The sequence below is a fragment of the Panicum virgatum genome, chromosome 5N (genome assembly GCF_016808335.1).
Source record: "Panicum virgatum strain AP13 chromosome 5N, P.virgatum_v5, whole genome shotgun sequence".
NCBI lineage: Eukaryota > Viridiplantae > Streptophyta > Magnoliopsida > Poales > Poaceae > Panicum > Panicum virgatum.
Genome location: NC_053149.1, coordinates 68,520,918 through 68,534,220, shown reverse-complemented (window position 1 = coordinate 68,534,220; position 13,303 = coordinate 68,520,918). Strand labels below are relative to the sequence as shown.

The 13,303-nt window shown below is 43.0% G+C and overlaps 3 protein-coding genes across 4 annotated transcripts; 1 reads left to right on the top strand and 2 right to left on the bottom strand.

The window, feature by feature from the left end:
- Positions 1–61: 61 nt before the first annotated feature.
- Positions 62–5,894, bottom strand: LOC120673325 (uncharacterized RNA methyltransferase pc1998-like). Of its 2 annotated transcripts, none has more exons than XM_039954109.1 (15): positions 5,547–5,894; positions 5,350–5,464; positions 4,926–5,037; positions 4,748–4,792; positions 4,585–4,652; positions 4,352–4,406; positions 4,181–4,260; positions 3,951–4,034; positions 3,194–3,307; positions 2,845–2,963; positions 2,078–2,195; positions 1,861–1,991; positions 1,570–1,723; positions 1,381–1,460; positions 62–1,088 (listed from the first exon to the last, which is right to left on the bottom strand). In XM_039954109.1, exons 1-15 carry the CDS (start codon positions 5,837–5,839, stop codon positions 1,079–1,081), a joined length of 1,578 nt encoding a protein of 525 aa, XP_039810043.1. In that variant the 5' UTR covers positions 5,840–5,894; the 3' UTR covers positions 62–1,078. The 2 variants fall into 2 exon arrangements, with proteins under 2 accessions (XP_039810043.1, XP_039810042.1); XM_039954108.1 differs by having other exon boundaries at positions 89–1,050.
- A 144-nt stretch (positions 5,895–6,038) lies between these two features.
- On the top strand, positions 6,039–8,755 carry LOC120673327 (transcription and mRNA export factor ENY2-like). Its single transcript, XM_039954111.1, has 5 exons — positions 6,039–6,185; positions 6,346–6,433; positions 6,730–6,824; positions 7,996–8,072; positions 8,317–8,755. Coding segments are annotated over exons 1-5 (339 nt in total). The 5' UTR covers positions 6,039–6,183; the 3' UTR covers positions 8,394–8,755.
- A 512-nt stretch (positions 8,756–9,267) lies between these two features.
- LOC120673326 (uncharacterized protein At3g27210-like) lies at positions 9,268–12,408 on the bottom strand. Its single transcript, XM_039954110.1, has 3 exons — positions 11,879–12,408; positions 10,970–11,050; positions 9,268–10,006 (listed from the first exon to the last, which is right to left on the bottom strand). The coding sequence occupies exons 1-3, from the start codon at positions 12,075–12,077 to the stop codon at positions 9,582–9,584; spliced, it is 705 nt and encodes a 234-aa protein (XP_039810044.1). The 5' UTR covers positions 12,078–12,408; the 3' UTR covers positions 9,268–9,581.
- Between the last annotated feature and the right edge of the window lie 895 nt (positions 12,409–13,303).

Here is a 13,303-nt window from a genome sequence, read left to right as displayed (position 1 = left end):
TGGCATAACCAAAGATGTGCAACTGTAAAAAGGATTTCCTTTTTTAACGAAGTACAAAGGATAAGCACAATGGAGGAGCTCCATCGTATACATGCAAACTATAGTTGTATACTTGTATCTGAACAATATACAGTGAAATACATGACATAAAACACAAACTACATTAAGCGACTGCAGAAAAAAAAACAGCAAACGACCTACTAACTATATTTATACAAAAGGACCTCCTCGCTGTCTGAAATTCCCGCCTCTAGTTGTCTGCACACTGCTGATAGTGCATCTCGGACACGATCACCCTAACAATCTGATAAGCTGCCCCTCTTGGACGGCTACATTTTGGATTATTAGAAATAGCAAATCAACAGTTGGTGAAGATTCATCGGTTGAGTAAAATAGATTCGTCGGTTGAATATATTGAGCAAGTTTCTCTGAGTTACCTTGTGTCAAAATTACCATGAGCTAGACAGCTAGTCACGCGAAAGGGTGCCTAGCCGGATTGGTTAGGTGGCATCAGTAGCACTCCTCAGGTCCTGGGTTCGACTTCCGGTGGGAGCGAATTTCAGACTGAGGTTAAAAAATCCCCTCGCCTGCCTACACGCCAAAGCACATGGAAATAGGTCCCGGCTCACCCCGGCCCGCTCTCACACGGGTTACGGTATGGGTTACGGCGCCCCTGTGTAAAGGTGGGGCAGGAGTTCGGGGGTTTTCTCGGCCTACGTGAGAGGTCTTCTTCTTACATTAATGCCCGGGGCGCGGCTTGCCCCTCGCAGGTCAGTTTTTTTTTAGACAGCTAGTCACAGATCATTGAGCTGATTGGTTTGGAGTGTGTAAAATTCCTCAGAGCGCCAATGACAGTATTCCATGCTATATCTGGAATTCTGGATCAGCATTAAAGATTTGCCAAAACTCTTAGGTCATAACACTTCAGTCTTCCAGTTACAGTTGGGTTAGCCTGCCGTTATAGTCTACTTGGCCTTCTTCTTTTTTGCTTTCTTCTTTTTCTTCTGACCAGCTTCTGATTCACGTTTGAAGATTGCCAGGATTTCAATGCTGCACTAGCAATTCCATTTAGTATGATTCAAAGTTGACAGTATACACATCAGTAAGCACATCGGTTAGATATGAAATGATGGCAAAATTCCTTGAAAAATTCCAGATACGAATACAACACACAAGAATGATCAACTTTACTACAGAAAATTCAAGTCTATAATGACCCAAAACAGGTGGCAATTAGGATCAATCATAATTCATAGCAGCTTCAAAGTTGGAAGGGCCAATTTTTCTTCTTGCAGTCCACAACTTGGTGCGACACGCAAGGATATTTGTTGCAGTAAAATATCGTTTAGTGCTTTCTAGTCAAGTAGCAGACATAGTTACCTATCTGTGCCAGGGAAGAAGTTAAAAGCATGGGCATTCTCCAATTGCCAGGCCTTGCTGGATATCAAGCTTTTGCAGTCCTGCAGAGGAAATGATTACAGATACCAGAACGTCACACGACTGAGTCCAAAAGGTGTAAACTGGGCACTGCTTAGAAGTTACATAACTAAACCAGGTTCTGGGTCTCACCTTCTTAAAACTTTCCCACCCACAGCTAATGTATATAAGGGTTTCAGGCCAGGTTTCGCTGCTCTCTTCTGTCGTCGCATTATCAACATGAACAGCTGCCTCCCTTGCCCGTAGGATCCATGGTCTCTTCTCATCCTTAACCTTTGCAAGTGAACTGTGTTCATAAAATTAATATCTTATTAATAAAATTACCACAAGGAGAAGGAATTCAGAATCGCAGAAAATTAGCACGCATATTAGTAGAAATAAAAGCAGGAAAGTACAAAAACAATATAATGCTGCTAGCTACACCTTTTAGCCTTGTATGCCTTGCGCTCAGATAAAGCAACTTTCTGCAAAGCAGTGATAACAGATGGATGCAATCCCTTCCTGGGAGGATCCACAATAACAACGCTTGACCCTTCAAGCCAGTGAACAGGTTCCTGGTGCCATGATGCAAAATTGAATATTACAATGAATACCTAATATAAGATATATGTACATTAGAAATACAAGATTGATTGCTTACAACTGAAGCATCAGTATTGTGCCAAGTGATGGTGCAACCCAGGTTCGTTGGAAGTCGGCTTGCTGATTTCTCAAAAGACATCTTCAATTGTTTGTTAATCTCAACACATTTCACAGATCTGGAAGTAGAATGACTTTTAAATGAAAACTGGGTAGGAAAGCATTCAACCTAAAGTAATGTGCTGAAAGTAGGCATGCCCAATTGGATATGGACAGCACTGAACTACAGCGTAAGGCACACATTTTTGTGTGTGTAAATGTTAGGTTTTATAATAAAATATTTCTTAGCTTATTAACAATAGTTTGTTTTCCCATGCTTATAGCTCAGTCAATAATAGGTCTCCAAAAAAGAAAAGAAGCTGGGTTTGGGACCAAATCACATAAGGCAGGACCAGACTTGGTCTCTGGCCTTTGGCCTATTCAGCCGAGGCCTTTAGAAATAAAGTCTGAGCAGTACCACACTCAGCAAGGTCTACCACATCAGTACTGGTTTTGGCTAGTTAGCTGCCTACAACTAATCAAACATATAATGCGATGCCGAACCGCTGTGGACAAAAGATATCAACCAAGAAACCATATGGAAGCAAAAGCTCTTAGAATTAATGCATGCATTAAGACATTACATCAGGTTGCAAATATTTTAGCACGTGAAAGCATATTGAAACGTGGCTCTCAGTGTACTAATGCATCTGTCCTGACCAGCATATTTGATTTACCAGATGTAATACAGAAATAACATCTGTTCCTGTTAGGGTGCATTTATCTCACCTACATTTCCTTGAAGCAGCAACCGATAGCCCAATAACACCAGCACCGGAGTACATATCAACAACTGTTGAACCACGTGGTACATACTTGTTCAGCTTATGCAGCAAAGAGTTAAATGACTGCAAAGAAAACAAAGCACTGTGTAATAGCAAGAAAATAGCACGAGAAACTTCACATAAACTGTAGCACTGTAGCTCCAGACATATCTGAGACATTTGTGCAAGTACACAACAATGCATGTGGTGCATGGAGCTCTCAGGGTATCAAGTAGCTTGTAGAGAATTGAATTGCCAAGACAATATATCAGGAAATTTTGCTACATGAGCAGGCATGATTTAATCGCACATACCAGAGTATTAGCCTGGCCAAAGCTACAAGGGTCCAGCGAAATATCAACTCCTCCATAATGCTCCCACAGGTCTCTCTCCCCTTTGAGATGTCTCCATTTATGCCCAAAAATTATCTGAAGAAGCCACACATTGTTATAAAGAAAAAAAAAACATGTTCCCTTTTCCCGCGAAGAAAATCATATACTGAAGTGAACAAATTGGTTGCTCAACAGATCTGGCAGCTAATATTTGATCAAGGCAAACAACTAACAGTAACAAAGAAGGAAGAACAACAGAACCTTGAAATTTTGACAATCTAGTTGACTAGTCCAACAGGATTATTTACCCGCTCTGTGCATCTCGTACATATACTGGTATACATACAACTTGCATAGATGTGACTGCTAGCATATGTAATCCAATAAGGCAAGGAAAAGTGGTCTTGGTACACCTGGAAACTCAAACCAAGGACATGACCTAATTCCAGCTGAAATTCTGCTAGATGCTGCTTACAAGTGGGCCCCGATATCTGGATTTTTTGACATGTGGGGTGGTTACCAACTTACCATATGTCTACAGGGATTATCCACTTCTAATTCCTAACTTCATCTTCACTCTGTTTGATTGTCTCCCTTTGCAGAAAAATACAACTATTTACAGCGACTGTAATGATAATGCCAAACAATGGGTGTGTATTATTTGCATGCAGCAGTATAACTGTATAAGAAGTATAGGACATGGTTTGCATTCACAAAAACTAAGAGAAAGGTATCTTACATTGCTTGTTGATGTCTGAAAATTGGCCCATATGGAATGGATCAGATGAACACTACCTTTTGGCCCACCATTTCTCCACAAGAACTGTCATAAGAAGTATATTCACAATGATTAAATGATACAGCATGCAAAGCAGGGGAATATGTTGGTACCAGATTCTCAAGGAAATATATGGAAAGTGAACAGGTGCATGTGTTGCAGAACCGCAGTTTCAAGTTTCAACAACTTACTTCTATCAATAAAGCCAGCTTCTCTGCATTTTGGGAACGCTCATCTCTTGAATTCCAAACCAACGAAACTTGAACTCTCCCTGAATGGTAATGGGATTTTTCGATCACTTTGGCCATGGAGATTGATGAAAAGAACATTTAGCAAATGAAGAGTTAGAGAATCAGACTAACCTTGCTCATATCTTTTATCAACTGGAATAGATGTGTTGTACATTGTCACAGCCATCTGGAGAACATGGCAAAACAAATAAACTCCATTACAGTAGGGAAGACAACTACACTCTATGGTATCTGCATTCTATATTAGAAGTTACAAATTCACGGGTGGAGTATAATGCTGGGCCTAGAAAAACATAAAGTTTCTTCATATGGTTATTTGTTACTTCAAGAAAATTAACAATTACCTGAACATATCTGAGTTCACGAGTTCCAGCATCTTCGTCATATGGCTGAATATTCAACTCAGATATACCTACAACTCCAATATAGTAAGCTTCACTTGATAGGCTGAAGAAAGTATTTATGCACGTCCACTGAAGAAAGCATGTATTTACGATGGTAATGTACCTTGCCTTAGCAGCTTAACAGCAGCATTAATGCTTGGATGGTGAGCTGAAAATTTGTGAAAATAAAACGGATTTATTTGCAAACAGATAATGTGTAACATTCCAGAGCTGAAACGAGTTTTGGTAACTTCTTTAAATAACTATTATGAATTTATGATTAGTAAATTATGATCGCTAACCTCTGCATTCCGGAATATCTGTAACGACATGTGTCCCTTCCTGGTATAAACCGATCAACGGGTTCTCTGGTGTTCCACGAACTGCTAACTTTGCCCGGCACCGCCATTGGGACTAAAAACACAGTTGTCCATTTACCAATAAGTAAAAGCACCCAAGTAACGGCATGTCCACTTTAGTTGTCAGATAATATACGTTTTTGGACATGGAAGAAATAAGTTAGAGGTTCTATTCACAAGTGAGTGTTTCAACGAGAACCACAAAAACGAGTATATTATTGGTTGACAACGGCTAAGATAATTACAAAATTGGAGCAGAGCTCAACAAACCGCCCAAACAGCATACAACTGCATGGCGACTGGTAAATTGGATGGGACCCAGAAGGGATTTTTAGAAGCTACACGACTGGATGGAGTGCACACGTACCAGCCTACCCCTGCTGAAGGTGAAATCTCCGACACCGTGGCCCTTGAAGAAATTCGCCACCTCCTGCAGCACCGGCGGCTTGTCGAGGTCTACCTCGTGCGTGCAGCCTGAGCACCTTCGAATTGGGTCAATGATAAATTAACTCACACGAGCGGCGGCACGGGTGGGTGTGTGAAGAGGGAGGGAGGGAGGCATACTTTCCGAAGTGGACGCAATCGAGGCAGGTGGACGACGAAGACGCGGTGGAGACTGTGTCCGGAGGAAAGGGGGTGGAGGCGGCGGTTGGTTTTGGCGCGGCGGGTTCGAGGCGGGGCGGTGGTGGCATCGTAGGAGGCGGAGGGGGAGGAGGAAGGCGGACGCGAGTGTACGGGGGAGGAGGAGGCGGCGGGCGGACGCGGGCGGTGCGTGGAGGAGGGCGAGTCGGCGTTGGGGTGGTCAGGCGCGTGGTGGACGGCGATGGCCAGGGGAGCAACCCCGCCGGGGGAGGCATCGCTCGCCGGCGGTGAGGTGGGAGGCGGGAAGCGCAGAGCGGCAAATGGGGATAAGAGGACAGAGACGCATCCTCCCTCTTCAGAGCACAGATATTTTTCAGTGGGCTTAGCCTGCTTTGGGGGCCCAGGCCCCGTTATTTTTTCTCGGAATACGGCCCATCAACCCTTGTCGGAATACGGCCCATCAAGCTCTTGTCGGGTAGTCTTCGAGTCGGCTCCCAAAACATTGATGAGGTTGACAGGACGCACTCCCCCCAAACCGAAGGAAGAAGACGACGCCCGCGAAACAAAGCAGCAGCGAGGGGAGGAAGCAAGAGGAGGGCGCATCAACTCGAATTGAAGCATGTAAGCTGCCCAATTCCATCTTCTGCTGTCTGTATGCGCACTCTAGATTGATCCCCAAACAGTTCTATCAATGGTTTCCCGAAAATTTTCTATGCCCATCTTTTTTTGCCTGAGAAAAAGATTTCTGATTGTGATGCGCTGGGGCGATGGTTTTTGGCAGGAGAGCTTCGATTAATCGGCCACCGACGCCGAGCGCGGAGGAGGATCGGGATAAGGAGCCCTCCCTCGAAGAAGCCATCAACATCAAGGTACTAACTAGTACTGTTCCCCGCCTTTGCTGAAATCGAGCAGGAAAATCGTGGATCGCAGGCTTTCTTATTTTTTTGGCTCGAAACTAGAGGTCTTAATGCTCACAAGCTGGAGTCTGTAGCTTCTGGCGTGTGGTCCAAGTAGATAGTCTCCGTTAGATTTGGTTAGGGTTTGGTTGTAAGGAAAGAGGAGGTTCTGGGTTAGTTGAAACGAAGAGGAAACAATGAGTTTTACTTCTACCTCTGCTGTTGTTCTTTGGGTGTGGTAATAATGAGATGGGCTTTGGTTTGTGAAGTTGGTAGAGAGTGGGGAGAAGGAGAAGTTAATGGAGCTCCTCCGTGAGCGGCTCGTCGAGTGCGGCTGGAGGGATGAGATGAAGGCGCTCTGCAGGTTTGGCTTCTCACCCATTAAACTAAAATGTCATTTGTGCGGAGTGTATGTTTGCTATTGACAAAGTATGTTCAATGATTCATAGTAATAACTCGCATTCATCTTAACTGTATTCAAACGATGCTGAGCAAGTGGTTCACATTCCTAGGGTTCTGAGCTGTGCATTAAGCATAGCAAATTTTTGGACTTTTTGAGAAAACATGATGTTTTTGTCCTACTTACCAATGATTGTCTTATACTCAACTGACTTTAGTAGTTTGGTGAATTGCTAGTTTGCTACTGAAAATGTGTGAAAGCCTGAAAGGTACACGTTAATCTGTCAAAACCCTTAGTTCTATCTTGCTCAAAAGTACAGCTAAATTCTGAAGAAGAAGTAAGTGTTTCCTCATGAAAATAAATTGCAGGGGTTCTGTTACTTCATAATAAATTGGATCATTTGTAAGATCTAATGCACACACAAGTTAATTCCATAGAACAACAACTTACGGCTGGTTTTTCAAAACTTTCTAGTAAATAATAGTTGCAATGATTTTACAAGATGGCTACTGCGGTTATAACAATCCATGCAAAATCTGCAATTTGTTTCTGTGTTCATTCTTTTTCCTGCAAAAAATTTCTCAGATAAACATGTGTAGAGATTAAAGGTTCGGAGTAACCCACTTAGCACATACTCTTTTGCATATACAGTTATTGCTCATATGAGGGATTTAGGGTTTAACCACTTAGCACATATACTGACATGTTTCAGCTGAAAGTGGGTTCTTTTATTAACTGTCCAAATTCTGTGCTAATCCAATAAGATTCAATCTAATTCTGGAATCTTCAAAACCCTAAGCTGCCACTAGCGTTTGAAATGTGTGCTACATTACACATTACGTCTGTGTTACCCGGACACCCGTGTCTTGATTTTTTTTGCCGAGTCGGATACCCCGCATCCGTGTCGGATTCCGACACCCGTGTCGGATTTCAAGTGTTATTTGCCGTGTCCCCAAAAATTCTAACGAATCGGACACCCGCACCCGAGTCGGACACCGACACCCGCACCCGTGTCCATGTAACACTGCATTACGTAGGATAGGAATAAAGAAAGTGTGGTTTTAACTGGATACTATGTATCTTCCCCATGCTCAACATTCTCTTTTGTGCATCTCCTTTTTGTGTTTGTCTGTAGGGCATATGCAAGGAAGAAAGGAAGAAATAATGTGACAGTAGATGATCTTATTCATGTTATTACTCCGAAAGGAAGAGGTAACTGATTTCACTAAATGTCAAAAATACAATTTGGAGTGTGTGTTCATATGCATTCATCTTTCTTTGCGTCCTTGGAACAAAACAATTCAACAATCCATAATGCATACTCTTGTCTTTTTGCCCCATAAAAAATGCTTATTGTTGGGCAGTTTTACACTTTTATTTTCCTGGTCGAGAAAATTTGCTCCTCTTTGTTGTGGCCCCTCATACAGTGTTTGCAATTATTTCGCATGTGAAACAGCATCAGTGCCTGATTCAGTGAAGGCAGAACTCCTGCAACGTATCCGGTCCTTCCTCACGTCTACCTCACTTCGGTAGTCATTTATCCTGACGGTTGGAGCTACATGTACCATTGTACGAATACTGGGAAGTTGACCTTGTTGTGGACAAGGGTGCAGGAAAACAATGCATATGGCATTATCATGACATGAAAAGAATCAGATTGATCTTCATGAGGCTGTCCACATGTTCCTTGGTCAGACAGGTAGTTAGCGTGATATTCGGGTGTCCAAGATACGGTGGTTGTAATCCTTGAATACTGTATTTATTAAAGGAACCTGAGCTTGTAATGCTACAGTGTTATTATCGCTCAACCGATGCTTGATTTCACAATTGGGAAACTGAAATATCTTGATATAAATGATAATGTCCATGTGAAACCTGGAACCTGGATTGGGTCATCTCCAGTGTTGTCATGTTTGTTGATAGAATGGGCTTGTTGCTGCTGCTCACTTCATTGTTGGAATTTGCTGTTCTGCGTCCGTGATGTGCATAATGTCTGCACTTCCAGTCAGACTTGTCTGTTCAGCAACCACAGAATTTGCGGGTCATTTGGCCATCCATGTACACTTTGACGATTATTCCTGAATTATTGCGTGGTGGTTAGGGGAGAACAGAAATGACGAAGGCAGTGCTGTAATCTTCTGCATTCTGAGCAGATAGCCTGTCCTTGTCATAAGCTCCATCAGTGCTGAAAAAAAAATGCACCCGGCTCGATTCATGACACCAATCCCAATTATTTTTTAGAAGAAAGTTCTCATGTTATGCCATGGCCATTGCACATATATGAGGGGCAAACACAAAGGGTACACTTGGTACAGGATAGAGCAATACATTTGTCTGGCGTCAATCATGCAAGAGCCAAGAGGGCATCACAATTCAATCACATTATATGAACTGTAGAAAGGTATGGTATCCGGTATCCCACATGCCACGTGCCCTAGCTCAGCTGGCGGTTGACATCTGGAAAAATATATGTTTATACCCATAAAGATTCGAGAAGGTACGCACAGATAGGGGTAATTTCTTGAGCTAAATGCTCTACTCTCACAGCTGATCAACATGCAGTGCACATCAATTTTACGAGTACATCCACTTGATTCCTACAAGGATAGAGTACTCTTAATACCCCCTCCCCCTTCTTTACAGTAGCTTCAGGGTCCGGATCGGGTAATATGTCATGCTAAATACAGCCGCTCAGGGCAGGATGGCACTGGAGCACCACTGTCAAACAGCACATGGCCTGGAGCTCACTTTCTGCCCCCTCTCACCCTCATCTAAGGTCAGGCTATGAACAAAACTCGGCAGGCAACAGCGCCCGGTGTACCACGCCTTCTCCTTCCGGCCCTTGGTGACCATGGTCGGTGTCGGTTCTGTACTGCAAGCGGAGCTGGATGTGGATTCAGACACCGGCTTCCCATCTACGGCGACAGATTGTAATTGCTGCTTCTCGTCCTTGCTGACAACATAGGTGCTTTCTTCATCGCCGCTCTGCATTGCCTCCTGCAAGAGCTCAGCTAATTTCCTCCGGCCAGTTGGAGAGGCTTCCGATGATTTGGACTTGTCCAAATTGTCAGGTCGGAAGATGTTAGTCATCACTGTTTGCGTTCTGGGTTGATAGTTTGGTGTGCTGCCACGAGATGGAGTGAAATCTGCATAAGAGCACAACTTATGATTATGCAGCAACTAAAGCAAATCCCATCACACGGGCTGACAGAGGTATGAGGTATCTACTTGTTCAACTATTGAACTTGAGTGCATCAGAACATCAAAATCCATAAATGAATGTGTTGTTTTCCCAGGATAATGCTAGAGTGATTTGATAATGGACCACAAGGTATAGGTTATGAAAATTAAGGTGGGGGTCCATGTGACCATGTCCTTAATGTTAGATGATAAGAAACATGATAGCGTCCAAAGACAAAATCAAAGGCATCGCCTTTTTGTTTCGGTAGGCAATCAAAGGATAAGTTAGGCCCCTTAGATTCTAGAGAGAAGTAGAGGCTGTATCATCAATAAACCTATCACAGCACATGCAGTTTGGGCGTAACAAGTGGAACAATCCACATGCACATGCTACTAATATAATAATAGGACAACCTAAAAAAGGTAATGGCATGAGCATGATAAACTAAACCACTGGTGCAAATGTAATCACAATATGATGGGCCAGGACAACTGCACACAAGAATAGAAGAAAACTATGCTCATCTAAAACTAGACTGAGGGGGTGTTTAGAAACAGGGACTTCAAAAAAGTCCTAGGGACTTTTTAGTATTTAGAAGTATTAAATAAATATTAATTATAAAACTAACTGCAGAACCCTGGGGCTAAACTGCGAGACGAATCTAATGAGGTATCTTAATCTATGATTAGCGAACGGTTACTGTAGCATCACTGTAGCAAATTATGAATTAATTAGGCTCATTAGATTTGTCTCGCGAAAAAGCACTCAGCTGTCAAAAAATATTTATAAACAGGTTTTATTTAATACTATAAAATAGTAAGATTCTTTTTGATGTGATAGGGACTTCTGAAAAAAGTCCTGGAGCCAAACAAGGCCTGAAGCTTCTTTAAGCAGTTACTAATTTAAACATGCGCAACGGTTTGATTACCTCCATTCACACTGTAAAAGTCATCCTCGCAGTCTGAATCTAACCAAGCTCGAGATTCAAAGAACATTTCATCATTGCTACCTGCAAATTAAATTCAATAAGTTGCAAATTTGACGAAAAGAGCCACTGTATTCAGGTTATTGTACTTCCAGCTAACTGGATAGATAAATTGAATCAGCTTGATAAATGAGCGAGTTTCAGTGAAGAGAACAATTTCAGCTAAGCGAAATTCAGAACCACAGAACAAACTTTATGCTTCCTGTCAGATTGATGATTCAGGAGCTAGAAATTTATTATGGGGAAAGAAACACTGAAGCACAGCCCATTGCAACTAAGATATTCAGGAGGTTATTGAGCAAGCTCTTGATTTGCCACAACAAAGTTGTTATTTGAATTTAGGATTTAGTCAGCAAATTTTACACCAAAAAAAAAACTCGCGTCCATCCTAAGGAGCTTAACCAAACAACGAAGTAATCAGGCTAAGAAACCTCCAACCAATAGAGTAAGTACTTTGGATAGAAGAGCATCGTCATTTAGAAAGTGTTAACTTTTCAAGAACAATAAATTGTAACAACTAGAACCCCTTCTTCCATTAAAAGAATAAAAAATCAGACAGTATAAACAAATATCCTTTTCGGTTCAAGATCATCAGCCCCTGCAAAAATAGGAAGCTAACTGATCTCCAGAAGCGATTAGTGCAGAGATAACACAACACCACTTCGCTATCAAATCTTCCAGAGACCAATAAATAAGTAAGCGAACCCAAAAGGTCCCTTTTCATAGACTGACCATCTGATTCTTTACCTCCAAAGATCTTCTTTAAACTGTAGTAACTGATTAAAAAGATAAAGATCGGTACCTCACTTCAAAAAAAAAACACCAGAGAAACCAAAGATTCATCACGCGTACCAGAATCCGGGCTCTTGGGGCCAAACCCTCCCCGCTGTTGCTCCGCCTCGATCTTGGAATTGAGATCACCAAAGCCATCGCCAACCGGAGCAACGCCGCCGCCCTTGCCGTTGGCGGCCTTCGCCTTGGTGGTCGACGCAAGAAACTGCTTCTTGGGAAACCCTGGATCCTTCTTGTCAACCGATGCGCAAGAACCCATCCCCGTTTTTCTCCCCTTTCAAGCCGCAACAATAAGCATGTCCGTGCAAGTGCGCACACGAGGCAGGCTACTCCTATCCAAAGATCCTACGGAGAAAGAATCGAGAAAAGGAGCGAGAGAAGGATCGACGCGGGGTAGGAAAAGGTGAAGAGGCGGATGCTCGTGCAGGGAAGAAACGAAGGCCAGAAGCCAAGGGGAGGACGGGAGGGGAAGGGGAGTAGGCTTCTTTACTGCGAGTGGGAGCAGTGCGGCGACGCCGGGGCGGCCATGCCTCTTCCTTTTGAGATACGAGCGTGGGAAGGGCCTGGGGGGCCTCGGCCCTCAATTCTGAAACTGCCACGCGCGGCGGCGTCCTAATTCATGAAATAATTAATTGTGGCTCACAGTGTATTTCTCTCTCTTTTTTCTTTTTTTGAAATCCTCTCTCTTTTTTCTTGTACCGCACAATAGTACACGAGGGGATCAGATTGGACTTTGGGACAGACTATTTTCCAATGGTGATTTTTTCACAAATGGCAACTATATATAAACTAACAAGAATCAAATATCCAACATTGAACGTGGAAAACCTCATGATCATCACTGGTCAAAGCATTTCACATTTTCTACGGAAGAAAAGGAACTTTATGCAAGATGCCAATAATTGCTCGTAGAAAATGTTCTTCAATCACCCTCTTGTATATATCTTCGCCGCCGTCTCATCCTAGATATTTGCTGAGCAAAAATTTGATGAACTGATGCTCCAACTATATTTCCAAGACCATGTTGATGTCCAAAGTAACAATTTCCTCGGGTGTGTTGTCTGACAACCGGACCAACTAGTCGTGTGACATAGGTTTAAGGTGTGTCAAATCCTTGGTTATAGCCAAAACTTTTCAAATCTATGTAGTAGAGATATGCATATGACTTAAAAACGTCGCCCTTTCAACAAATCACGAACCAGCTGCTACATAAATTCTAGAGAAATATGATGGGCTGGGGGAGCAGTTAATCAGCTGATACACCAGGAAAGCGAAGTTTATTGCTTACAAAAATTTCTTTGTCATGTTCCGTCGGGTCGTCCGCTCTCTCTGTCCTACTAAGCTAGCGGAATGGCGACAGGGCCGTGGATAGACCTTGACATTTTGGAACCACGCCCAAGTGCGCGACGTCCACCCACGACGGCGAGCGTGGCGGGGCTTGCAGCTTGCTGGCGAGACGTGCGTGATCTTTGGGCATGGGCCACG

Coding starts and splice junctions, on each gene's coding strand:
- LOC120673325 (XM_039954108.1), bottom strand. CDS start 5,839: ATGCCTCCCCCGGCGGGGTTGCTCCCCTGGCCATCGCCGTCCACCACG. Junction 4,793..4,925: donor AGATATTCCGGAATGCAGAG/GTTAGCGATCAT, acceptor ACAAATTTTCAG/CTCACCATCCAAGCATTAAT. Junction 4,261..4,351: donor TGATAAAAGATATGAGCAAG/GTTAGTCTGATT, acceptor ATTACCATTCAG/GGAGAGTTCAAGTTTCGTTG.
- LOC120673327 (XM_039954111.1), top strand. Junction 6,434..6,729: donor AAGAAGCCATCAACATCAAG/GTACTAACTAGT, acceptor TGGTTTGTGAAG/TTGGTAGAGAGTGGGGAGAA. Junction 6,825..7,995: donor GAGATGAAGGCGCTCTGCAG/GTTTGGCTTCTC, acceptor GTTTGTCTGTAG/GGCATATGCAAGGAAGAAAG.
- LOC120673326 (XM_039954110.1), bottom strand. CDS start 12,077: ATGGGTTCTTGCGCATCGGTTGACAAGAAGGATCCAGGGTTTCCCAAG. Junction 11,051..11,878: donor CCCCAAGAGCCCGGATTCTG/GTACGCGTGATG, acceptor TTTAATTTGCAG/GTAGCAATGATGAAATGTTC. Junction 10,007..10,969: donor CTTTTACAGTGTGAATGGAG/GTAATCAAACCG, acceptor GCTCTTATGCAG/ATTTCACTCCATCTCGTGGC.